Raw genomic sequence first — 25,335 nt, forward strand, 5'->3', positions numbered from 1 at the left:
CTGCTCTGTTTTTATTTTGTAGAGGGCAGGGATGTGAAAATCTGAGTGTCCTCAGTGTGTGATGATGGGTAAGCAGGGGCGGAGTTGAGCACCACTGGCCGGTTGAAGTGGGAAGTGAGGCAGGACAGAACTTGGAGGAGGACCTGCAAGGAGATGCTTCTGTCGCTCAGTCCAGGGGAGTCTGGTGTAAGAGGAAGTTTTGGGCCTTAAAAAATGTATGGCATTGGGTCATTTGTTGATAAGGAGAGATGACAACAGAATTTGGGGGTAGCAAGAACAACATGAAAGACACCAGCAGGGCAGTGCATCAGGGCAGCGTGTCGGGACAGCGTGAAGAGGGGACTAAAGGCTGAGGGCATGTTGGGATCAGGTTGTAGAAGACCAGTGAAGTTTTTAAGGCCCAAGCGTGAAACCACACAACGCTGGCGGAGAGGAGGTTGAGTGGCAGGCACCAGTCTGTTGCTCACGTTATTTTCTGCATTCCACAAGGCCCTGTCCTTTGGCGAGAGTGCATAGGTGAGCTAGACGGAATGGGGCCAAGAACAGGAGGGCAGCCAAGAAGGAGCTGTCACTTGGTCCAGGTCCTGACTAACGTGGCCGGGGCGTTGGGGGGTGCTGGGAATTTTTTAAAAAGCAAATAAGATTTATTAGTTTTTATATTAATTGGGTTGGTACAGGAGGAATCAGGCTTTTATTAAGTAGCCTTTTCAAAACATACACTTAAGTTGTATTCAGGTATCAGGAGTATGGGGCAAAAACAAGGTTTTTTAATTGTTTTTTTTTTTTTTTCTCGTTTTAAAAACTTTTCCCTTATGCTTATGATACGTCTTTTGGCTTAAAAAAGTAGACCAAATTTTTCAGCTTTACCAATCAAAACAGATTTCTTGGTTTGCTCTCACTTGTCAAAATCTACTCAACCATTATCACCTAAATCTTTGATTGTAAAATAACCATCTGTAATTCAGGATTCTTGTGTTTTCTTGCCAATTTTAAGATGATTTGCCCACACGTGCATTTTAACCAGGGCCATTTGGTACACCTGAGCGTGTTTGCAAGGCCGTGGACTAACCCCTGGAATCACAGGGCACTGCTGACCCTGACCCCACAGTAAATGTCCCCTCTAGAGTTGGTCACGCCTGATGGAGAGCGTGTTTGTTCATGTCTTTGTATTATGTACAGAGGGAGGTGGGGGTGGAGTGGGTGGGTGGTTCTGCTTTCAAGTGGCATTCTCTTTAGCTTCCTATTAGTACTGGGGGGAGGGAAGGAGGGCAGAGGGGACTGTTAACTCTGGGAAGACCACCTTGCTCCTACCCAACCACCAGAATAGCAGACTAAGGAGGAAGAATGTCTAGGAGTTTAGAAGTCTGAACTAAAATTTGCCAGTGTACATGCCTGTCTTTTCCTTTGTATGTGATTCTACAGAAAAGAGGAGTTTCAGCTGTTTCTATGTCTTGCTGACTACGCACGTGACTTAATATGCATGTAATAGAACTACATTGGGGGTCATTTGATACAAATATATAATTAGTGTCTGTGACTGCTGATCTTGGTAAACGATGGCAGTGCTGCTGCCAGCAGACAGTGCTTACACTGCTTCTCGAATGCTGGGGTTGCATTTGCACTGCTCCACGCACTTGGGGGAACAGAATCAGTGACCATGGAAGGGAGTGTGCGATGAGAACTCGTGGCTCTGTTGTCCCTAGTGCCCTGGGCCTGGTGATGAGGCATTGACTTGGAGGGGCACTTGGACTTCGTCCTGTGTCAGGGTGGTGGCAAAGAGGAGACGGTGCGTAGCAGTGAAATGTTGGCCACCACGCTGACATCTGGTCGAATCCTCCACACACATTGCAGAAGCAAGGAGGTGTCGGTGCAGTTTTCCCTCAACCTCACACTGATCTTGTAGGTGGGATTCAAAGAAGCACACGGGCTATGTCGGTTTAAAGAATCAGGGAGCGACTTGTTACATGAACAGCCTGCTGCAGACTTTATTTTTCACAAATCAACTGCGAAAGGTAAATGGATGGTATTTCTCTCCCTCAACCTTCCACCTCCCCTTTTCTCTCAAGTATTAGGGGCGAGCAAATCCTCTCACCAAGCTTGGCGGTGTCTCCTCGTACCACAGTGCTGTCCCCTGAGAGGGACCCCAATTTTATGCTTAGACATGTCTATTCCTCAGTGTTCAGACACGCTAACTTGGGTGACCAAAAGTTTACTACAGCTAATAGACTAACTTTAATTGTGCTAGAAATGAGATTTTTTTTTTAAATATGAAAGCCATTAGCAGCAGCATTTGAGAAGATTTATATCAAAATTGATTTGTTGAAAAACCACTGGCTTCGAAGTCCGATTTTCACTGATTGTAGATAAAACTTATTTTTATAAGTATTAATAAAAAGAGTAGACGTCCCTTGAATCTAATGTAGGATAGGCGTTTGTACTTTGGGCATGTCATATGCACAGTATTAAGTGGTACAGACAACACGTGCTCCTGGTCGTGGGGGATCACTGGCTGGTCTGCTGGCCTTTCATGTTATATTTGAGCTATTTCTGGACAGCACCAATTACTGTGATAGTATACCATGGGAATAGCTGAGTGTGGATAATTCAGTAACATTTAAGTTTCATCAAATCTATTGTTCACAAGTAATGCTAAGTTAAAAAATGTTGCTCTAAGTACAAAATAAGTGGTTCTGTTTGGATGGTGAGCTATAGATAATTTTTGTTATTCTTTTTACTTGTGTTTTCTAGATTGTCTGTAAAGACTTTGATGATTTTTTTTTTTTAAACTATCTGACCTCTTTGGGGGATAGTTAAAAGCCCTAGCAGCTGTCTAAGCCATTGTGATATTAAAAATGATACTTTCACATAAAGTTCCATTTTTATTTCTGATTCACTTCTTTTAGGCTGTGTACATGATGCCGACAGAGGGCGACGACTCATCTAAAAGCGTTCCTTTAGCATTACAAAGAGTGTTCTACGAACTACAGCACAGTGATAAGCCCGTAGGAACCAAAAAGCTGACGAAGTCCTTTGGGTATGTATGCGAGAGCTGCCCTGCCCGTTTGGCTGCGTTCTTTCAGGATGCATGAAGGGAGAGGGGAAGAATTGAGAGCATAGCGTGCGAGCGTTTAATTATGTCAGTGTTTTTATCATTGTGTTGTTTCACCTCTTTGGAAATAGAGGTTTTGTTTTAGAATTTTGCTTGAGGAATAATTCACTGAAAGTTTTACTTTTCAAGAAAAGGACGTGTATAGTTTTCAAATGTATGTACATTTGCTTGCAAACACGACCTTCCCTTGCAGTAAGATTGTCAGAACAAGATAAAAAACTTATGAACATTTTGGTGTCCTGATAAACTTCAATTTATCTTTGAATTATAACCTCCAAAAATAGTTTCCTCAAAAAATGAATTTAAGAGTAATGGCTGATGATACAGTTTAGATTTTTTAATCTACTTTGCTTGTTAATTTACTCTTATTTGAAATTTGGAAGTTTTAAATATAAATGTTTCATTTTATCTTTCTAAGGTGGGAAACTTTAGATAGCTTCATGCAACATGATGTTCAAGAGCTGTGTCGAGTGGTAAGTTTTAAGCTGTAATTGTGTACTCCTTACATTTAATCTTCTGAAGCACCATCAGGAGCTGTTACCAAGTGAAACCTCAAACCGCCTTCATGTCAGTATCACTCAGATGTGCCCCTCTTTGTTCAGGACCAGAGCGAGGCTAGAGAGAAAAGGCAGCATTTGTCACGTTTACAAGCTAGAAAGAATGAAAAAAAGAATGATTATTTGAAAGTGAAGTATGAGGGGAATTAAATTTCAGTAGTAGTAGGTAGTATACTTTTAATGTGTTACGTTGGTCTGTCTACCTGAGTTATCAATCAGAGAAACAACGGGTTGGCTTACGTAGCTGTCCTGCTTATCCTCCCTCACTTTAGAGCAGTGACTTGTGTTGTTCCTCTGTAGCGTCCAGACCCCTCCTTCACACAGAAGTTCTCACTGAGGCCGCCCTCTGTGTGGGTGATTCTCCCCAGAACCATCTTTAGTCACTAACCAATTCCCATTCTTCCAGTTGTGATGAAAGAAAGACACACACACATGCACACACACACACACACAACATGAAATGGCTATTCAAGGTGATTGGCTGGGCAAGGTGTGTTTTCTTTTTTGCAGCACTAGCTGGATTGAATCCAGTTCATTAAATATCCATGGACAAACCAGTCAATCCTGTTGACAGGCTCAACCTCATTAATCTCTTGGTGTGGACCAATACGAGTTAAGTTTAGTGCTCAATTTACATGCTTTTCCACGGAGGTAAAACGAATATAAAAAATGCTTCTAAAGGCACTACAGATTACTAATTCATTCCAAAGGCTGTGTAAAGGGTTAATCTCAACTGTTGCATGTAGATATTTTTGTAAATATCCAACCAAGGAAGATTTTATATGTTTTTGATAAATTGCATGCCAAAGGTCATAATATTTATAGTGTAGATTTTCTTTGACCATTGAAATTTCCTAGTCAAGTTTCAAATTACTGTATATTAATTAAGCATAACATTTTCTTAAAGCTAAAATTTTCTTTTCCAGTTGCTTGATAATGTGGAAAATAAGATGAAAGGCACGTGTGTAGAAGGCACCATACCTAAATTATTCAGAGGCAAAATGGTGGTATGTGATTCCAGTTTAAAAGAATGACTTTAGAAGATTTAAAATGTGAATATTTTGACAATTGATACTGAAGCCATCTTATTTTTCTTAACTTGTAGTCCTATATCCAGTGTAAAGAAGTAGACTACCGATCTGATAGGAGAGAAGATTATTATGATATCCAGCTAAGTATAAAAGGAAAGAAGAATAGTAAGTTCTGTGTCCATAATGGCACGACCTCTTGATCATTTCTGTTTTGTTTAATGCTTCATTTACACAAGTGATTTTCATTGAAATGTAGCATAGATAGAGAAAATTGCCCAAATCGTGAGTGTACAGCTCCCGGAGGGAACACAGGCTCGTGACCATCCCCTCACCCCCACCCCCGGTCAAGAAACAGAACATTTGCTAGCACCACTGTTGGTCCTTCCTGGTCGCTACCTCCCCCTCCTCAGAGGAAACCAATATTTGGGCATCTAACATCCTACGCTAGTTATTACTTTTTGCATGGTTTAAATATTGATGTAAATGGAATCATGTGGGATGTAGTGTCTGTTTCTCATTTCGTTTGCTCAACATTATATCTGTGTGGTTCATCCATGTTGTGAGTAAGCAGTAGTGTGATCATTTTCATTGCTGTATAGTTTTCCACTTTTTGAATATATCAAAATTTTTTGAAACTATTTTTCTCTTCATAGATATTTTTGTTTGCACTGTGAGGCTATCAGGCATAAGGCCATTTTTGTGCCTGTCTCTGGTGCACCTGTATTTTGCACTTAGGCAAATGGAATTGCTGGCTGATAGGGTATGCTTAATATTCAGCTTAATAGGTAAAGCTAGCAAGTCTCCCAAATCGGTTTATCGATTTCACCCCCAGCAGCAGTGTGTGAGAGTTTGCATTGTCCACATCCACACCGGAACTGTCAGTCAGACTGGGAACATTTTGGTGGGACTGTGGTGCTACCTCGGTTTTAATTTGTATTTCCCTGAAGATGAGTGAGGTGGTCGCCCTTTCCAGTATGCTTATTGGCAGTTTGGATATCTTATTAAATACATGAAATATAGTAACTTAATGTCCGTTTCCTGATTGTGTTGTTTGGTTTCTGGGTCTGTTTCTGTTGACTGGCCTCTGTCCTCCTCCTGGTCTGGTGCTCTTGCTGGCTGACGGCCATTGTGGTCTGTCTCGTGTTGGGTGTTGGATGTCCTTCCCCGTTTTCCGGGGCCCAGTGCAGCTCCTTGGAGACAGCTGGCTCTTGGGAAGCTTGTTTGCAGGCTTCGTTGGGTGTGAGTGCAGCAGCGTTTAGTTGAGGGCTCGTTTGTCCCCAGATCTGAGGCAGCACCTTGCTGAGTTTTCAGCCTGAAGTCCATATGTTCTGAGGCTTTTCCACCGTGGCTGGAGGGCATACAGACTGTTCCCAGGCCGCTGTGAGCTCTGAGGCCCATTCACCGGTCCTTTCAGTGGCTCTTCCCCGGCCCCAGATAATTTCCTCTCTGCTCGCTGACCAGCACTCACTGACGGCTCCAAGAGAACCCTCTGCAAACTGCTGAGCTCTCCTCTTGGGCCGCTCGCCCCTCCTGGGCTCTCTGTCCCACGGATTGCAGCTGCTGTGGACCCTCAGATTCTCACTGTTGTCTCCTCGGTGCCTCAGAGAGACTCTGGGCCCTGTTCAGGGTTCCCTGCCGTGCATTGCAGCCTGGAGACTGGACACAGTGACCGGGACAGCTGAAGGGCTCTCTCAGGGGTCGCTGTCCTGCACTGCCTGTCGTCCAGTGTGTGGAAGTGGTGGTTTTCCACAGATCCACTGTTCTGCTAGTTCCCTGCAGGAGAGGAAGCCCGGTCCCTGTTGTCCCTTTACGACCGGAGCAGGAGTCGTTCTGTGTGTCTGCACACCACTTCTGGGTTGGATTCTGAGATCTTCCCCCGGTGCGGGGCTCCCCTTTTCGCTCTGTTAATGTTTCCATTGGTTTACCAGAACTTAATAGGTTTAGTGAAACCCAGTGTATCAGTCTTTGCTTTTTGTGTCCTAAGAACACCAGCCCTGAAGTCATAAGATATTCTCTTACCTGTTATTGTTTTATCTTTTTTGTATTTGCAATCCCCCTGGAATAGCATTTTTGCGTATGGTAGGGTGTCAGCATTGATCTCCACTCACCCCTTTGTGGACATCAGGGGACCCCACATGTTCCTCATTGCTCTGTGCCTTTGTCCACCGTCAGCCATTCGTATTTGTGTAGATCTGTTCTAGACTCTCTCTTCTGGTCCGCTGGTTATCTTGGATAGATGCTCCATTCTTTCTTATTTTCAGCTTTATTGTAGTTGAATAGACAAAATTGTAAGATATTTAAAGTGTACATCGTGATTATTTGATATACATATACTTGTGAAAGGATTGTCCCATCTAGTTAATGAACACGTCCATCACCTCATGTATTTCTTTTTTGGGGGCTGAGAACATTTACGTTCTACTCTTTTAGCACATTTTAATTGTACGATACGGTGTTGTTAACTGTAGTCACTGTGTTTGACATTAGATCTTCAGTCCTTATTCATCTTATAGCTGAAAGCTTGTGCCCTTTGACCAACCTCTCCTTATTCCCCCCCTCGGCCCCCACAGTCCTGCTAGCTTTCTACATTATCTTAATAATTGTAGCTTTTTAATGACTATTTTGGTCAAAATTTGTGCTTTACAGTAACTTGATTTTGTTATTAAAACATTGTCTCTGTGTTATCGTTTGTAACACCTTTAAGAAACCATATCAGTGTCGTTGGAGTTTTCGCCTTTTGCGGGTGGGGCAGGTGGTCATGGCACATTTATCTTGTCTCCCATGGAGGCTGAGCCCTCCTGCTCGTGGCTGCCCTTACTCACAGCCTCTTCCCTGGCGTTCCCCAACGTACTGGCTTGGCTGTATTGTCATCGAAGCTTTCCTGATAACTTTGGCTGACTCTGTTCTCTTTCTCTCTTGAAGTATTTGAATCATTTGTGGATTACGTGGCAGTAGAACAACTCGATGGTGACAATAAGTACGACGCTGGGGAGCACGGCTTGCAGGTAACGTGGAAACTGTGTACTCATGTCCTGTTTTGGCCTTTCACTTTATTTTCAAATTTTTTGCTTAATTGTGAACTAAAAATTCACTTGTGCCTTTGCATATGGTGCTAGGATTTAGAGAGCTCTGAGTGTGTGCTGGTGGAGTTGGACAGGAACGGGTGGGAACGTGCCAGCAGGAAATTCACATGCAGCGTGTTTGCACCTCTGTCCCGGTGTATGAAGATGTTTTCTCTATTTCATCTATTATTCCGTTCCTGCCCATACTGGTTCAGTGCAGGGGTTTTCCTCCGTTTCTCCTGGGCATCACTGGACTCAGTCACTTGGACTCTGTTTTGGCTAGTGGTGTTTTGCTTTTTTTGTGTGATGGAGTTACAGTTTTCTGAGGATCACGACTTCTAGAATGAAGAGTACGTTGTCTGTTACTTGCTCCACGAATACTTGGTTGTCCCTGTTTCTTTCCCACGTGGCCCCACGGGGACTCTGGGCTTCTGGCAGAGCAGCAAGCCTCGTGAACAAGCGACCAGTCCATGGTCAGTAGAGGGATGTGGACGGTGGCTAGTTCCAGGCTGTTGGCAGGCTGGTCGGTGGATCTGCAGCATCCTCATGGATCCAGCCATCCAGGGTCTCTGTTGCAGCCGCATAACCTTGACTCATTGACTTAACTAATTTATAGTTTTTCAGACTGTCCTGTTTTTACCAAGCCTGCTAATTTATAATGCATGGTGCCAGTGTACCTGTTTTGCAGTGGGCCACACATCTGCTATTCTCCTGCTTGGTCAGGCCACTCGGTGCCGGGTTGTGGATCAGAAAGTCACTTTGCAAACATGCAGCTGGATGTGCTTAGGAAACACTTGAGTCAGCTCGCAGGAATTGCCCGATGTTTTAGAGTCTGGGTGAACAATACGTATTTTATTTTATTTTTATTTTATTTATTTATTTTTTAGCAGGAGAAAATAATACCAAGTTTAGTAACATGTATACATGAGAGAAACCAGGGGCACTGCATTTCTCCAATACGTATTTTAGACTCCCAGTCTCAATGACAGCCATGGAGAAACAGAATTCTTTTATTATTCTTTCAAGTTGTATTAAAACCATGCTATTTCTTTGTGTGGCAATAGTTTCTTGGGTTTTTCTTTCTCTTTCCAGAGATAACCCTGTCCTCTTAAATACGCTAGTGTACGTCAGAGAACACGGCCAGATAGGTGTGCCTTGTCACAGCCACCAGTTCCTCCAGGTGGACTTCTCTAGCAAGTGTTGGAAATAAGGGCTACAGCCCAGAAGGACGGTCTGAACTGGACGTACAGCCTGGGGAGGGACCCTGAGGCCTGGGAGTTTGCATATGCTGAGTTTGAGTTTGACAAAGGCTGATTTTAGTGAGGAAAGCAGAGTTGGCTGAGGTGGAGCGGAGGAGGGTGAGAGGTGAGCTGTTGAGTCTCGGGTCCCCCGGGAAGGCCGTGTTGAGGAGCCGGGGCTGTCCTGTAGCCCGATGTAGGCAGTGGCTGAGCAGCGGCTGTGTTGGTGGTCAGAGGGCCTTGCTGATAATGAAACAGAACGTGTCTAGAAGTGGGATCGAACAGTAAGCCCTGAGTGTGTGCTCCATAACGTGTCTCCCTACGTAAGCATCACGGAAGTCGAGGGAAAGGCAGCCGGTCACTGGCGGTCCTCCCCACCCGTGACTGTTCGTCCGTGCTTGTTCAGGTCAGGCCTCCTGTAAGGACACCTCATCTGGCATAATTATAATCAGAGGCTTCTGCTTTTCCATTTAATGATTTTTCTGGGTTTCTCCATATTTTTCGTAGTGTGTAGTGACCATATAATATGGCAGCAAGTGACTAAGACTTAGTTTATTTAACCGTTCCTCAGTTGCCAGGCCTCAAGATAGAGTATAATCCACACTGAGAGGGAATCGCACACACAGGCTATGGCAGCGTTATTTTAATAGCAAGCCGGACATGGATCTCACAGAACACTTGAAAGGCGTCCTGGAGGGAAGCTAGGCCCCTGCCTCTCCCCACCAGAGGCCTGCGTGTTCCAGTCTCCTGAGACGCTGTTGCTTCACTGCTTCAGGAAACAGGCAGAGGTGAACTACATGTGTGTTTCTTTTTCCATGTTCAGGAAGCAGAGAAAGGAGTGAAATTCCTAACATTGCCACCAGTGTTACATCTACAGCTGATGAGATTTATGTATGACCCTCAGACAGACCAAAACATCAAGATCAACGACAGGTAACCTGGAGCGGGGCTTGACAGGAAGATGTTGTCACCTGATTTAGGGCTCATCTCAGTGCTTTGTTTACTTGTCATGTTTTGGTCTCATCTCTGGTTTATTTAGGTTTCCCGTGTACCTAGGTGTCCAGGAACTGTCATTCTAAAGGGACAGTTGCTCTGAGGAGATTTAGAGGCTGCTCTTCTGTGTCCTCTTCTCGGAGCCCTGGCCCCTCCATGCTGGGCCAGGTCAAAGTCCATGAGGAGAGGCTGCTTCCTGCATGCCCCTCGAAGTGGAATTTGACGACAGTGTTTGCTTTTAAATAGGATTCTCCAATATTCTGTAATCTCCCAGTTGGTGTTGACTTTTAGAATACAGAGTTTTTGTCCTGAGTAGTGTGAGTACCAACTTTGGAGTAGAGGTTGGTCAGTTACCCTTCAGACTCGAGGGAAAATGTGACCCAGTCAGATGAGCTGCCAGTGGCAGGGCCTTTGCTCGTGCGTTCTTTACTGTGGACCAGAGAAGAGGCCGTCCACCAGGCCTCCGGTGGGTGGCCTGCAGACCAAGTCCAGCCTGCAGGTGTGTTTTGTTGGGTCTTCACCTTAGTTTTGTTTGTTTTTATTGGAATTAGTTGCCAACATTTAAAAAATCATGAGATTTCCCATAAAAGTCCAGATTTCTGGCATCTTTTAGGAATTCAGAACATTTGGCAACGCTGAGCCGAAATTCCCGAGGGCAGGGTGTCTGGTGCTGTGCGGGCGGCTGCCCCTTTAGGCCCTGCCCCTCCGTCCTCACCTCCCGCCCCCTTCCTGCCTCAGGGGCTCCTGATGATAGATTTTGACCGTGTCATCAAAAGTTTATGGAGCCAGTAATGTAAAAACAAGTTGAGTTCAGCGTGTCTTTAGAGATCACAGGGTGGGGATTCTTTTTTACGTTTCTTCCCTCTCCAAATCTGATTTTTCCACATTTCTCAAACCTGCAGGATATCCTTAGTGGTCTGAGTCCTGGACCATCAGGATCATTCATTAATACACTGGGAACTTGCTACACCCTAGGACAGTCAGTGTATGTTTACCACAAGACTGACTGTGCTGTATTATCTTTGAATTTAAATTGAAAATCTGTTAGGTATCTCAATGATGTATAGGCATTTTCCTCATATCGAGCTTCACGTTTTGTATCGACGTAAGAATAACCAATTTGTTCTAATGAGGGGGAGCTGCCTCAGAAGTCGTTCACGGGGCCTCCCAAGTCGGGTTCATCGCTTGCTTTCTGGATACAGAGGAGCCAGTAGGTTAGAGGGTCTAGCGATAAGTAAAGCCTAAAGGTGAAATATTTTACGTGTAAATGAAATCTGGATTTCTTTAAAAATGTTTTTTAATAGGTTTGAGTTCCCCGAACAGTTACCACTCGATGAATTTTTGCAAAAAACAGATCCTAAGGACCCTGCAAATTACATTCTTCATGCAGTCCTGGTTCACAGTGGAGATAACCATGGTGGACATTACGTGGTCTATCTAAACCCCAAAGGAGACGGCAAAGTAAGTGCTGGGCAGGGCTCGTGGCTGTGATGCCGCGTGGGGAATGCACACTGCCGTGAGGCTCCAGCTTTTCCTGTTCCCGCCTGACGGCCAAAGAGCAAGGGATTCCTTCCTCGCCTCTGATGTATCTATAGGTTTCTGACACAGATTAAGTCACTGATCCTTTAAAGGTGAATAGTAAATGAGTGATCGTGCTTTGTGTATGCGTCTCTTCATTAGTAGTAATGTTGGACTTTATCTTTAATTTGAAGCACTTTATTTTCCACTTATGAGTAACAACGGAACGGTGACCCTCGGCCTGGGCAGGGGCAGCGGCATGGGTTGCACGTTATTCTGCGTGTCCCATTGTGCTATGTAATGTGCCATCTCTTCCTGGTTCACGTGGGTCTCATCACGTAGTCTTCACTGGGGGCGGGGGAGCAGATGCGGGCCTCAGGGTCTGCATCCAGGAGCCCAGGGCCAGGGAGGAACAGAGCGAAGGCTGAGCTCACCCAGCTCGTGCTAAGGGCATTTGCTGGAGAGACCCCCCGCATCAGACCTGTGTGCACCTTCACCCATGGACTGAGTACCGTTTAAAATGACTCAGTCCACGACGGAGAGATTGGAAGACAACTGTTACGTGCCAGCTGGCTGTCTTTATTTCGGTCAGGCCCGTGCTTGCTGTGCTAGTGTGTCATGAGACCAGGTGAGATGTCCTGTTTAGTTTTATGACCCCACCATCACCTTTCACTTCTACTGCCCGAGCTCAGTGCGCTCTCTGTGGCTTTCTCAGTTCTCTAAAGAGTTGTAGTGTTGGTAGATTGAACGTAAGTTGAAAATGGGCTGTTTGAGTAGGTTACAAAAGTGGGCAGTGGGTGAATGTCAGCAGTTCCCCCTGAGTCTTGGGTGAGGAAGGGGGAAGCAGTGCTGGCCTGTGTAGGCGGTGAGCCCGTCGGGCACAGCGTCAGATTGTGTGTGTTAGACAAACGCCGCCTTGTAGTTCGTGTGCTTGCCCAGGCGCCTTCTCTGCCTCTGACGTCTCGCTGGCCCTTTCCAGTGGTGTAAATTTGACGACGATGTGGTGTCGAGGTGTACGAAGGAGGAAGCCATCGAGCACAACTACGGGGGGCATGACGACGACCTGTCTGTGCGGCACTGCACCAATGCCTACATGCTGGTGTACATCAGGGAGTCGCGGCTGAGTGAGTAGGGTGCTCGCATGCACTCCACTGTGGGGAGCCTGACAGTTGTTCCCTGAATCTTCAACTGCCGGGGTAGTTTAGGCCACGTTACGGTGGACCTAAGCCATGTCGCCTGTCCACACGCGTTCTCCGCTGCTGCTGCCTTATTCACAACATTGAGGAGCTGGCTGGAGTGGGCTCGTGGGTTTGTTCTAGACTCTCGGTACCAAATAATTTCCCTTTAATAAATTCCCTCATTAATGATGACGTAGAATCGGGACCTCCTAAGGCGGGTAAGGCAGACCTGCACAGAGGTGAACGAAGGTGCATTTGTCCTGCAGGTGAGGTTTTACAAGCTGTCACCGACCATGATATTCCTCAGCAGTTGGTGGAACGATTACAGGAAGAGAAGAGGATCGAGGCTCAGAAGCGGAAGGAGCGTCAGGAAGCCCATCTCTACATGCAAGTCCAGGTCAGCCTGGGGGCTGCCGTGACACTCCGGTCCACGGGTGGGGACCCCTGCTGAGGGAGAGCCGCTCTGAGGGCTTGGAGGAAGTCGGGCTCCTTCCAGAGTGATTGTCGACAGGTCGGGGGTCGTGCCCTGAGCTGCTCTGGTGGCTCCTTGAGCATTTTTGTGTGTGAGGAGATCGGCCCTGAGCTAACATCTGTCGCCAATCGTCCTGTTTTTTTTGCCGAGGAAGACTGGCCCTGGGCTAACATCCATGCCCATCTTCCTCCACTCTATATGGGACGCCGCCCCAGCATGGCTTGACAAGCAGTGCGTCAGTGCATGCCTGGGATCCGAACCGGCGAACCCCGGGCCACCACAGCGGAGCGCGCACACTTAACTGCTGTGCCACCAGGCCGGCCCCTCCTTGAGCATTTTTTTTTTTTTTAAACAACTTTTTTATTTATTTTTTTTTTTGTGAGGAAGATCAGCCCTGAGCTAACATCCATGCTAATCCTCCTCTTTTTGCTGAGGAAGACCGGCTCTGAGCTAACATCTATTGCCAATCCTCCTTCTTTTTCTCCCCAAAGCCCCAGTAGATAGTTGTATGTCATAGCTGCACACCCTTCTAGTTGCTGTACGTGGGACGCGGCCTCAGCATGGCCGGAGAAGCGGTGCGTCGGTGCGCGCCCGGGATCCGAACCCGGGCCGCCAGTAGCGGAGCACGCGCACTTAACCGCTAGGCCACAGGGCTGGCCCCTCCTTGAGCATTTTTAACTGAGTGACTGCTCAGGCCAGCCCCCTGACGGTTTGAAATATACTGAATATTGGTGGAGAAGTGAGGACGTGGTGTGAGAGGTACTCAGGCATCACACAGAGCAACGATATGTTGGAGTTTTTATAAAAAGTGAGAGGGGCGCTGGCTGGGTGGCGTAGTGGTTAAGTCCACGCGCTCCACTTTGGCGGCCTAGGGTTTACACGTTCAGATCCCGGGCACAGACCTACGCACCACTCATCAAGCCTTGCTGTGGCAGCGTCCCACATACAAAATAGAGGAAGATGGGCACAGATGTTAGCTCAGGGCCAATCTTCCTCAGCAAAAATAAAGTGAGAGGGATCAGGGGAGCCAAGGCCTCAGTGGAAGGATGCATCAGAAAGGAGAGCTCCAGCTGGGAGGAGGAGCAGAACCTTGAGGGGGTACGGGGAGGTGGCCCTGGAAAGGCGTGGCAGAGACGCAGAGCAGGAAGGAGAGCTCCCGCAGGGAGGTGAATTTCCAGATGGTGTTGGTTCAGGATTCAGCTGCCACGTTAGGAAACAAAGAGGCATTCATTTTTAACACGTTCACTGCCTGGGGAAAAAAGGAACACAGTACATCCTGGCTTTATAATCCTGGGAGATCACCACACACGTGGATTTCCAGCTAATGCTTCTGGCTGAGTTGAGTGGCCACATGGATATGAAGATTTGTCTCTTCCAAACCCTGATGTAGCTCCTGGTCCTTGTGGTCCTTCTCTCCTTGGGTCTCCTGGAGAAGGTCCACTGAAGCAAAAGACTGGTTGTTCTAGCATTTTCCTGTTGGAACTCAGCCTTGACAAGCGTTTCATTTTGTACGTCGGTTGTAAACTCAGTTCTCTGTTTTCGTGCGTGTTTTCAGATAGTTGCAGAGGACCAGTTCTGTGGCCACCAGGGAAATGATATGTACGATGAAGAAAAAGTGAAATACACTGTGTTCAAAGTATTGAAAAACTCCTCACTGGCTGAATTTGTCCAGAACCTCTCTCAGACCATGGTGAGTGCCACCCGTTCTGCTGATGGTTCATTTTGACTTCCAAGACCCACCTTCCTTCTTTCTAACCTTTTGGGGTAGGCGCTGTGTCCACACACCACCTAACAAGTGGGGTGAGTGACCCGAGCTCATTGCCTTCATTATCCCTGTTTCTGCCCTTTGACCTCATCTTTCAATAGAATCTACAGCGAAGGAAGTTGAGTGTGAACATGAATCTTCTCCTTTGCACGGATATCTCCCCCCACACTGCCTTTTTTTTTTTTGGTAAACTGGGCGCTTGGCCCTGGAATGCTAATGATCCTGAAGGCAGGTCACTGTTGTCCGAATCAGCGGGGAGTTGTAATTATGATTCTTTTCTTATAATCCTAGAATCATTACATTGATACAGAATTACAATATTGAGATCAAGAGCTGATTTTGTTTTAATTAATTTAACTGTAATCCTCCCCCCCCAGGGATTTCCACAAGATCAAATTCGATTATGGCCCATGCAGGCCAGGAGCAATGGAACCAAACGACCAGCCATGTTAGACAACGAGGCAGACGGCAGCAAGACAGTAAGTGGGCCGAGCTGTCCCCGTGTTCTGCTGTGGGCGCAGCTCACCCCGGCTGGTCCATACATACAAGTGAACATTTTCGTCAGTACTCGAATGTAGTTGTCCACTCTCAGCTGTTAAAATCCTCTAAAATCAGCATCTCTTTGGAACTAGATGATTGAACTCAGCGATAATGAAAACCCCTGGACGATATTCCTGGAAACAGTCGACCCGGAGCTGGCCGCTAGCGGAGCCACATTACCCAAGTTTGATAAAGATCGTAAGTGCCCACCGCACGTGCAGCCACCTTCAGAGCAGTGGGGCTGGGTTCCTGGACCATCGTCCTGAACACACAGGGTTAAACGTTCTTTCCTTGCAGAGAAATCTTGTTAATTCCACGGGTGCTCGTTAACCCTGCACCGTGATCAGGGCTCCTTGATGAATCTGAGGAGGGAGGACTGACTGGTTGTGTCCTGGGAGTGGGGGAAGGTGGCAGCTGTGCTGAGTCCTCGTGTTCCATCCTTAATCTCGGCCCCTCTTCTTTGCTGGTCACACTCCTCTTCTGTGTGTTTGACAGCACATAGAGAAGGCATTGTAAACCTTTTCTGTCAAGGGCCAGATAGTACATCTTTCATGCTTTGTGGGACACACGGCCTCTGCCCACTATTGCAGCACAAAAGTGGCCACAGAGAATATAGTGACAGGTGGCTGGAGTCTAGCACTACTCGTTTACAAAACAGGTGGGTCGGAGTGTGCTGGCGCCTGCTATAAAAGGAGAGCTTTTTATTGCTACAAGCGGTGATCTCTGTGGCAGAGACAGGCACGAACGTGTATTCCCATGGCAACACTCAGCTAGCTAGTTAGTCCTAGGATTCCCAAATTCACTGCGCTTATCCTGTCTACTGCCTCAGATGCAGTGTTTCCCATGGTGTGACGTTTGGAACGAGGCTGCAGTCGTAGCATCAGCCTCTTGAATAGAGCTCATCTGACCTAGTAACTTCTAGGTGCTGGAAGCTGTCATTTCAGTTATTCATCAAGCTTACTATTAATATGTCTTTTAACATTGTAGTGAGTGTTAAGATCCTAACAAAACCTGTTTATTAACCTTGTAGATGATGTGATGTTATTTTTGAAGATGTATGATCCCAAAACACGGAGCTTGAATTACTGTGGGCATATCTATACGCCCATATCCTGTAAAATACGTAAGTCCTCACCACTCTCGCCTTCTCAGTCTGTTTTGCTCAAGTCTCCGTGATTACAGCATTGGACTCTTTTCTTTCACCCAGGTGACTTGCTCCCAGTTATGTGTGACAGAGCAGGATTTAGCCAAGATACTAGCCTTATCCTCTATGAGGTTCGGATGGTTTATTTTTCCATAATATGTGTATTGTTGGTGGTTTGCAGAGGGGTTTTTGTTGTTTTGCTGGCCCTGAATTTGTTATTGTTTGTCTACATCTAAGTGGGGGCCTCAGGTGATCTTAAGGACCATAATTGTAGGTTTGTGATTTTTACCAATTTAGGATCAGTGATTATTACATCTTTATGGGTATTAATATTTCCCATTAGCATTTTAACTTACTAAAAATATAGGGCTGATAGAATGGGGTGATGGAATGGGGTGTAGAGAAGATACGTACAGTTATGGCCATATTAAACACCGGGCAAATGCTGCATTGTAACATTTCATGTCTTTTACTCTAGGAAGTTAAACCGAATTTAACAGAGAGAATTCAGGACTACGACGTGTCTCTTGATAAAGCCCTCGATGAACTAATGGATGGTGACATTATAGTGTTTCAGAAGTACGTACTTTTTGAAGGGTTTTACAACTTTGTACTAATATGAGAAGCTTTTTTCCTAAGTCCTAGAACCAGGAAACAATCATGTCTCAACCCTGAGTCCCGCTGAGGCTACAGTGTCCCAGGACGCTGCTAGAAGTTGGCTGCCCCTGGGTTTTAGAATTGGGGCCAGTGTCACTTAATGCTCTTTATTTCCTAGATATGTCTGCAGTGAGCAGGGTGGCAAAAGTCTTTATGGAATACCAAAATGGTTTTTCCTTCCCTTAAAACATACAATTTCTTAGAAGAGCACCTACTTAAGTATTTCAGTGAAATCTGTCTGCATGTGAAACCAGCAGGTCTGTGGTCTCAGACACATCGTGTCTGAAGGCAGCCTGACGCTGCTCTCGGCTGCTTGCAGCCGTCTGGCCAAGGCAGTCCCGAGCACGGGTTATTGGACGGCTGCACAGGGCACTGCCAAGAGCAGAGCCAGGCAGTAGACAATTTAGACTTAGCGACTACTCAGTCCTGCTGCCTTCGCGTGATGGTGATAGTCTGCCGACTCCTGGCAGAGAAGAGGCTGCCGAGAGCCAGCTGCGTGGGCCATGCTTCGTCCTCAGTCCTTGCTCGTGTGTGCGGCAGGGGAGAGGGCGCCGTTCTATCTTTGTGTTGAGATCAAGAATGGGAAGCAGTCGGCGCTGTGCAGGCTCAGAGCGCGCCTGCCGTACGGGGTTGCCCTGGCTTGTCCTCTGGCGTGCGTGGTGGCTGGGGCGGGCTCCGGGCTGCTTGCACTGTGCCTGCCGTCCCACCTGCACCTGTCGGGGCCCCTGCTGCCTGCAAGAGAATGCTGTCGTCTGCTGGCGAGCCCTGGTGTGAACTCTGATTCAGGCTGCAAACTGTTCTTTTCCCCCAGGGATGACCCTGAAAATGATAACACTGAACTGCCCACCGCAAAAGAGTACTTCAGGGACCTCTACCACCGTGTGGACGTCACTTTCTGTGATAAAACCATCCCGAACGACCCTGGATTCGTGGTCACATTATCGAATAGAATGAATTATTTTCAGGTATTTGTTAAAGGCTCTTTTCCCTTCAGATTCCACACCAGAAGGACCAAGTTCTTGTTAAAAATGCTTGCTCAGGGGGGCTGGCCCGGTGGCGCAAGTGGTTAAGTGCACGCACTCCGCTGCGGCGGCCCGGGCCTTGCAGGTTCGGATCCCAGGCGCGCACCAATGCACCGCTTGTCAAGCCGTGCTGTGGCAGCGTCCCATATAAAGTGGAGGGAGATGGGCACGGGCCAGTCTTCCTCAGCAAAAAAAGGAGGATTGGCAGATGTTAGCTCAGGGCTGATCTCACAAAAAAAAAAAAAAATGCTCAGGAGGCTGTCTGGTGTGTTTGGTTCAGGAGGAGGAGTTTGGAGGGGGCTGGTACTCATGGCCATGGGGTCAGAACCCATTCTTTCCTCAGCAACCCCCATCACTACCATGTCTGCGTGCCCTCTTGTCCCTTGAAGTCCTCTCTACCCCTGGCACAATTTGGTTTCAGAGAAAGTAGTTGTGACAGCTCCTTTGCTTCAATTATAACATGCAAAGTGTGAGCCATTAAAAAACAGTTGTCAGAGAATAATTCTAGAATAAATGTAGATTCAGTTGTCTAGAATAAATCTCACCATTAAAAGTGAAAAAGCTTTAAATGTTACCATCATCAGATATGCTACTTCCGTGGTGATCTACCAAGGAATATAGATCATTCCTGTTGGTAAATTTCTAGGGCATTTAAATTCAAGCTGTTCACATCACATCTCTTTAAGAACTTAAGCAAATAATTAATGGTCAAGTTAATCGGCAAATTGCAGTTCATTCCCCAACGTGTGACCCTTCCCTCTGACTCCTGGTCTGCTCCCTTCCAGGTTGCAAAGACCGTTGCACAGAGGCTCAACACTGACCCCATGTTGCTCCAGTTTTTCAAGTCTCAAGGGTAAGCCTTGCTCACGGGCACTCGGTCTCTGGCCTACTGCATGCTCTCCATAGTTCATCCAAACATCTTGGAACTAATTTTAATAATAGCCAGCCACTTCACCTGACATGCCATTTCTTGCTTAGTTTCAGATATAGACTTGTCACCACTCACATCTTGACCACACTACTCCAAGATGTCAAAATAATTGACAGCCTCATCTAAGCCAGACTTACTGTAGTTACATCATCAGTATGTCTCCCATGTGTCCAGCTGGGTCCGTCTCAGCCAGGGTTGTGTGTGCTGTGTCACCACTGCAGCGAGCGTTCAGGTGTGACAGCCAGAGGGACTTAGGACTCGGGGACCAGGAGCATTAGAGAGAAATCCTGTGCCAGGTCCACATCACAAGTCTAGGTGTCAGGCCAGAGGTTTGCTTTGATGCTCACTCGTGGGTATTTGTTTTAGGCCAATAAACAAGTCATTTATTTATATGCTGTTTTCTTGTGTAGTTATAGGGATGGCCCAGGTAATCCTCTTAGACATAATTATGAAGGTACTTTAAGAGATCTTCTACAGTTCTTCAAGCCTAGACAACCTAAGAAACTTTACTATCAGCAGGTATGAGTCCAAATTCATGTAACCTGGGGAATAAAGAGAAGGCGTGGGGTTTGAGGAAGCACATCTAAAACAAATCTCTCTTTTCTTAATAGCTTAAGATGAAAATCACAGACTTTGAAAACAGGCGGAGTTTTAAGTGTATATGGTTAAACAGCCAATTTAGGGAAGAGGTAAGTGTTTTTTCATGGTACGGATTTTTATTTTTATTGGAGCTCGTTTATTATTTCTCCTTCCCTAGACCTTGAAAACTACAACAGCCAAAGAAAGCCTAATAAGTGACAACGTGTTAGTGGCCCCCTGGCCCCCGAGTTTGAGAACAAGGGCAGGGTGGCTGTGCTGGGCTCTGTCTCCCCTCCTGCCGCCACCTCTGAGGCTGGGGGCTGACGAGCACGTCAGGCTGCCTGAGCCCCCCAGGAGCTCTTTCCTTAGTGGTCGGCAGATCTTCAAGGTGCTGCATTGCTCCTTGGCCCGGACAGTGTGTTTTTCAGACCCTCCTGCCTTGTCCGGGCCTCAGTGAGGGCAGCGGCCTGTGAGCAGAGCGGACTCGGGCTCCACTGGGCACTCAGTTCTAAAGTTACTACCCTAGGCTGCTCCAACGTCTCGTGCTTGCTCCACACAGAAGACGTGTCCAGCTACACTTCTGGGTGGTTCTTCTAGAAAGTCTATACCTGTTTGGACCTTTCTAGCTCTGCCAGTTTTGAGGGGGAATTTGCGCCACGTGTCATGAACATTCTCCCCTGGGTCAAATTGGTCAGGCTGAAACACAGTCCGCCTCTGGTCATGGTCTAGGTCAGCCTTCTGTCTCCCTGTGATGAGAATTGGGGAGGGCCATGGATAACCATTCAGGGGCTTATTTCTGGAGAACCTGTCCTGTAAATGGCAAGGTTTTTGCCTTTTGCAAAGTGGCATTTCTTACACTCTCCCTGTGCCAGGTGGGTCCCAGGGTGGGCAGACAGAGTGAATTCATACGTCAGGAGCGGTCAGGGAAGGAAGGGAAAGGGGCAAGTGGTGGGCTAGCTGGAGACCACTGAGAACGTTGATTGCAGGGGTTTTCTCTCCTCAAGCAAAATTGGTTCGTTACAGCAGACCCTTTATGTTTTCTTTAAAGCATTTGTTTCTTCTTGTCCTGTCTTAGGAAATAACACTATATCCAGACAAGCACGGGTGTGTCCGGGACCTGCTAGAAGAATGTAAAAAGGCCGTAGAGCTCTGCGAGAAGGCGTCAGGGAAACTTAGGCAAGTATTGCTGGAAGCCGCCGGCTGGAAGGAGGGCCGGCACTGCTCCGCGTGTGCAGCTGCGTCCACAGGAACTGGACCAGCCGGAACCGCGTGCGTCGTTGCCAGGCTTTCAGCCTGCCCTTTGCAGCGGTTTATAAATATTTCACAGTGGAGCCATTTTTCCTCCTCCTCTCCTGATATTAATTACTTGCAGTAAAAAGGCGTGATTTAAGCCAAGCAGAGGAAGAATGGGACTGAAACAGATTGATAACCGAAACTGGAAAAAAGCTAGTCCTATTTGAGAAATGGGGCCACTTCTGCCCAGTGTGGCCAGCACTGAGGTGTGGACAGAAGCCTCAGGTGTGCTGATGAGCTTGTATTTCTGGGTCGGGCTCTCGTGTCCCGTTGCCGCACGGTCGGCCTGCAGGATGAGGCGGCCTTGGGGTGTTTGGTTCCCAGAATGTTTTATTTGTATGATTAATAAAAGAACGAGACCTTTATCTGTTCTCTAAGGAGTCAGTGAGAAAAACATCCCAAGTCCTGCCTAGGAAGAATTTTATAATAAAGACTTTCTTTCTAGAAAACTATTTGTCAATCATTTTTTTCTCATGAATTTATATCATTCACCCCCTCCCTTGTTTTGTACAGGCTGCTAGAAATTGTAAGCTACAAAATTATTGGTGTGCACCAAGAAGATGAGCTGTTAGAATGTTTATCTCCCGCAACGAGTCGAACGTTTCGAATAGAGGTAACTGTCCTCTGTTGGCACCAGGAGAGGGCGTGAGCCCTCGTGGGTGGGGCAGCCCATCCGCGCCTTGTTTAAATACCGTGGCGACTCTCGGAAGTGGCTTTAGTTTTGTTTTTATGTACCAGTAGTTGAAGTGATCCTTGAGGTTAATTTTATTATTCCAGATTTTGAAAAATAGTAAATGTTTTATTGTGATAAAATATACATAATATAAAATTTACCATTTTCACCATTTTTGAGTGCACAGTTCAGTGGCATTAAGTACATGACACTGATAAGCAACCATCACCACCATCCATCGCCACAGCCTTTTCATCTTCCCCGACCGAAACTCCATACCTGTTGAACATTCCTCATCTGCCAGCCCCTGGCAAACACCATTCTACTTTCTCTGAGTTTGACTGCTCTAGATAGCTCATAGAAGTAGAATTACACAGAATTTGTCCTTAGAAGTTAGTGTTGAATATAGGCCAGCAAACAAATCTAGTCAGAAACTGTGGGTCCCTCTTGACTTTCGAGTTGCTGAAATTTCCATAGTTACTGGAATAATCCATCATTTGATCTCTGAAAAACCAGAGTGTTAAACACGTAGATATCTTCTGGCTCTGAACTCTTATCATTCTAACAGGACCTGAACATGGCATTTTGGCAAATATATGAGCTAGCTTCCTTGGTGGAGTAGCAAGTCAGAATTGAGACGTGGTGTTTTGTCTGCATTAACTGCGTTATGTAACTCTGTTTAAAATGTGTACTCAGGAAATACCTCTGGACCAGGTAGACATAGATAAGGAAAACGAGATGCTGATCACAGTGGCCCATTTCCACAAAGAGGTGTTTGGAACATTTGGAATTCCATTTTTGCTGAGGATACACCAGGTGAGGGTTCTGGTGGTAGGTTGAGGATCTCGTGTCAGAACATGAAGTCTCATATAGTTTTGGATTAGCGTGGCTAAATTTGGTTTTCTGCCTTGGCGGGCTGATAATGGGCTTTGGTGGCATCCACGTGGGCCACAGGGGGCTGCCACAGTGTGGCACAGATGAGTGAGCACACGTGTTCTTTACTATTCGTAGGGCGAGCATTTCAGAGAAGTAATGAAGCGGATTCAGAGTCTGCTCGACATCCAAGAAAAGGAGTTTGAAAAGGTATGGGCTTCCTGGACACCGGGAGTGACTGAAGGGGCAGCGTGCTCAAATCTGACTAGTAACACGGCCTCAACGTTTGTTGCCATTGTTCTGAGTTTTGCTTACATCCAGAATTAATGGAGGAGTTTTAATTTTTGTCTTTTAGTTTAAATTTGCCATTGTGATGATGGGCCGACACCAGTACATAAATGAAGATGAGTATGAAGTAAACTTGAAAGATTTTGAGCCTCAGCCTGGTAAGAGCCCTCCCTCGGCTTCCTTGAGCATGAGTTAGGCTGAGCAGCGAGTGGTAAGTGGCCGGAGCCCGATGGCCTGGGTTCGAGTGCCAGCTCCTCTATTTCCACAGCCGGGCGACCGGGCTTGCTTTCGTTATCTATCAGACGGGGGCAGCAGCAGCCTGTAGCCTGTGAATTCTTTTAAGGATGAAGGCACTTGGCGTGCATTAAACGGTGACTGAAAAGCTCAGATTCAGGGTCAGGATGTTGGTGGCGCTGGGTAACGTGCAGGCTCTCTGGCGGAGCCGATGAGGTGCTAAGTGAGGGGTGAGTGCCCTCAGCTCTGCGTGAGCGTGCCGCTCAGACGTCCTGGCTTCACCGTGAATCCGCACCTCGGTTTTGAGCATCCGCGTTGGCCACCCCCGGCCCCAGGGCACTAGGGCAGCTCTGTGGTCTTACTGCTTCTCTCTCCTTCCAGGTAACATGTCTCACCCTCGGCCCTGGCTCGGGCTCGACCACTTCAACAAAGCCCCAAAGAGGAGTCGCTACACTTACCTGGAAAAGGCCATTAAAATCCATAACTGACTTCCTGACCCGGTGTGTGCAAGGCGAGGGCCCTGCGTGGGTGTGTGCCCCTTTTTAACCGCCGAGAACTTTGGTACAAGTGCACTCGATCCGTATCCGGAGTCTTCAGCAAGAGGATTTGCTGCTGATCTTAATTTTATTTTGTTGAGGGTTCAGTTTGGCTTCTCTGTATCTATTGACTGCCCTTTTTGAGCAAAATGAAGGTGTTTTTATAAAGCTTGGATGCCAATGAGAGTTATTTTATGGTAACCACAATGCAAGGCGACTGTCTGCATCCCGGGAGAAGAGGTTAGGGACGCGTGGCACTGCAGAAGGGCTCTAGTCTGTTCCCCGTTGGCATAAGCTGCCCGGCTGCCTCGCTGGGGTCCCGGCCACCAGCCCTGCAGCCGTGAGTCTTATGTGTAGGCTCGTCCGACGTCTTTCGTCTAGTTACACTTCCCATGACCTTTTGTGCATCTGTAAAGGCGAAACAGAGAAACTCACAGCCTAATAAATAGCTCTGTCCTCCACTGCGTGTACGTCCCCCTTCCTCGGTCCTCCTCCCCTCTGCTGCCTGGGTCTTTTCATAACTCGTCTGCTCCCGTCAGCCACTGCTGCTCTGCAGCCCCTGTGCAAAGCGGACGCACTGAATACAGTCCTGACAGACGTTCTGGGGTCTTTTTATTCAATTGAAAACACTGTTAAATACAATTAAGGTGTACTGTGCTGCCTCTCAGCAAACTTAATGATCTCAACAGTTCACACGAGCAGGTGAAAAAATTATAAATAGAATTTCCTCAAGATGGAACAGACGGAACAAAAAAAAGGGAGAGCCTTTTAGCAAAGAGGGCATGCTCACTAGTGGTTAGTAAGCTGTTGACTTTGTAAAAAAGTTAAAATAAAAAAGAAAAAAAAAGAAATGAAATTGTATATTTAATGAATGGACATGTACAATTTACCCCGGGAGGAGGCGACTTGGTTGGGCGGGTCTGCAGGTGACTCTCACTGATGTGGATACTCATTGTGTGTGGTTTTACTTCCGCCCGACCTTTCATTCTGGAGCTAATGCCAGCCGCGTGTCTAGTTCTGAGTGCAGTAAAATAGAATCAGCAAAATCACACTTATTTTTCACCCTTTTCCCGTATTTTTTTGTTTCTGTAGCAGCAGTGTACACCAACTCTTCCTGTATATTGCCTTTTTGCTGGAAAATGTTGTATGTTGAATAAAATTTTCTATAAAATCATAATTCAGTGAGTGACGTGGAAGTTGCGGAAGATTTCCGCTCTCCCTGCACATAGGCTTGGGGAGCCCTTTCCTTCATAACAAGAGTTCTACTGAGATTTTTCCCTATTTCAGTACTGCTGAGATACAATCCTGGATTTGGGGGGGTTTTGTTTTTGCCTCTTACTAGTCAGGTTTAAGAAAGACAAGGTCTTCCAAAAGGGAACCCTATACAAGTAAGATGACTGGAAATATTAAAAATGTGGAAGGCACAGTCCAGGGGAGGCCCCCTCAGTGGACGTGACCCTCTGTGGTTCACCTCATGGCCTCGAACCCACGCCCAGTGTACTGTTCCTGGTCCCTGGGCAGGTCTGTACCTCCGAGTGACTGCATTTCCAGGTCTCCACTGCAGTGTGTGCCTTCGCGCCCCGAGGTCTGCCTCCTGACGGTGTGTAGATAGCCCCCCCTCCACCCACAGACTCCCCGACCC

General features: G+C 46.8%; 1 protein-coding gene across 3 annotated transcripts in view; it reads left to right on the forward strand.

Annotated features, from left to right (window-relative positions):
- Positions 1-24,870, forward strand: part of USP7 (ubiquitin specific peptidase 7) — a 76,787-nt gene extending 51,917 nt beyond the window's left edge. Inside the window, exons 6-31 of one of the 3 annotated variants that reach the window (XM_058570080.1) lie at positions 1,904-2,012; positions 2,904-3,034; positions 3,528-3,582; positions 4,593-4,673; positions 4,772-4,862; positions 7,620-7,702; positions 9,821-9,930; positions 11,295-11,451; positions 12,488-12,632; positions 12,953-13,083; positions 14,714-14,848; positions 15,301-15,402; positions 15,556-15,661; positions 16,494-16,586; positions 16,671-16,738; positions 17,086-17,186; positions 18,076-18,229; positions 19,072-19,139; positions 19,628-19,736; positions 19,829-19,906; positions 20,872-20,972; positions 21,603-21,702; positions 22,459-22,578; positions 22,774-22,845; positions 22,991-23,081; positions 23,539-24,870. In XM_058570080.1, the coding sequence (XP_058426063.1) occupies positions 1,904-2,012; positions 2,904-3,034; positions 3,528-3,582; positions 4,593-4,673; positions 4,772-4,862; positions 7,620-7,702; positions 9,821-9,930; positions 11,295-11,451; positions 12,488-12,632; positions 12,953-13,083; positions 14,714-14,848; positions 15,301-15,402; positions 15,556-15,661; positions 16,494-16,586; positions 16,671-16,738; positions 17,086-17,186; positions 18,076-18,229; positions 19,072-19,139; positions 19,628-19,736; positions 19,829-19,906; positions 20,872-20,972; positions 21,603-21,702; positions 22,459-22,578; positions 22,774-22,845; positions 22,991-23,081; positions 23,539-23,645 (2,698 nt within the window). In that variant the 3' untranslated portion in view covers positions 23,646-24,870. Of the gene's footprint in view, positions 1-1,903; positions 2,013-2,903; positions 3,035-3,527; positions 3,583-4,592; positions 4,674-4,771; positions 4,863-7,619; positions 7,703-9,820; positions 9,931-11,294; positions 11,452-12,487; positions 12,633-12,952; positions 13,084-14,713; positions 14,849-15,300; positions 15,403-15,555; positions 15,662-16,493; positions 16,587-16,670; positions 16,739-17,085; positions 17,187-18,075; positions 18,230-19,071; positions 19,140-19,627; positions 19,737-19,828; positions 19,907-20,871; positions 21,470-21,602; positions 21,703-22,458; positions 22,579-22,773; positions 22,846-22,990; positions 23,082-23,538 lie in introns of those variants that run through there. The other 2 variants (XM_058570078.1, XM_058570079.1) reach the window with 2 other exon arrangements.
- Positions 24,871-25,335: the final 465 nt, after the last annotated feature.

Source organism: Diceros bicornis, chromosome 26, assembly GCF_020826845.1.
Source record: "Diceros bicornis minor isolate mBicDic1 chromosome 26, mDicBic1.mat.cur, whole genome shotgun sequence".
Lineage (NCBI taxonomy): Eukaryota > Metazoa > Chordata > Mammalia > Perissodactyla > Rhinocerotidae > Diceros > Diceros bicornis.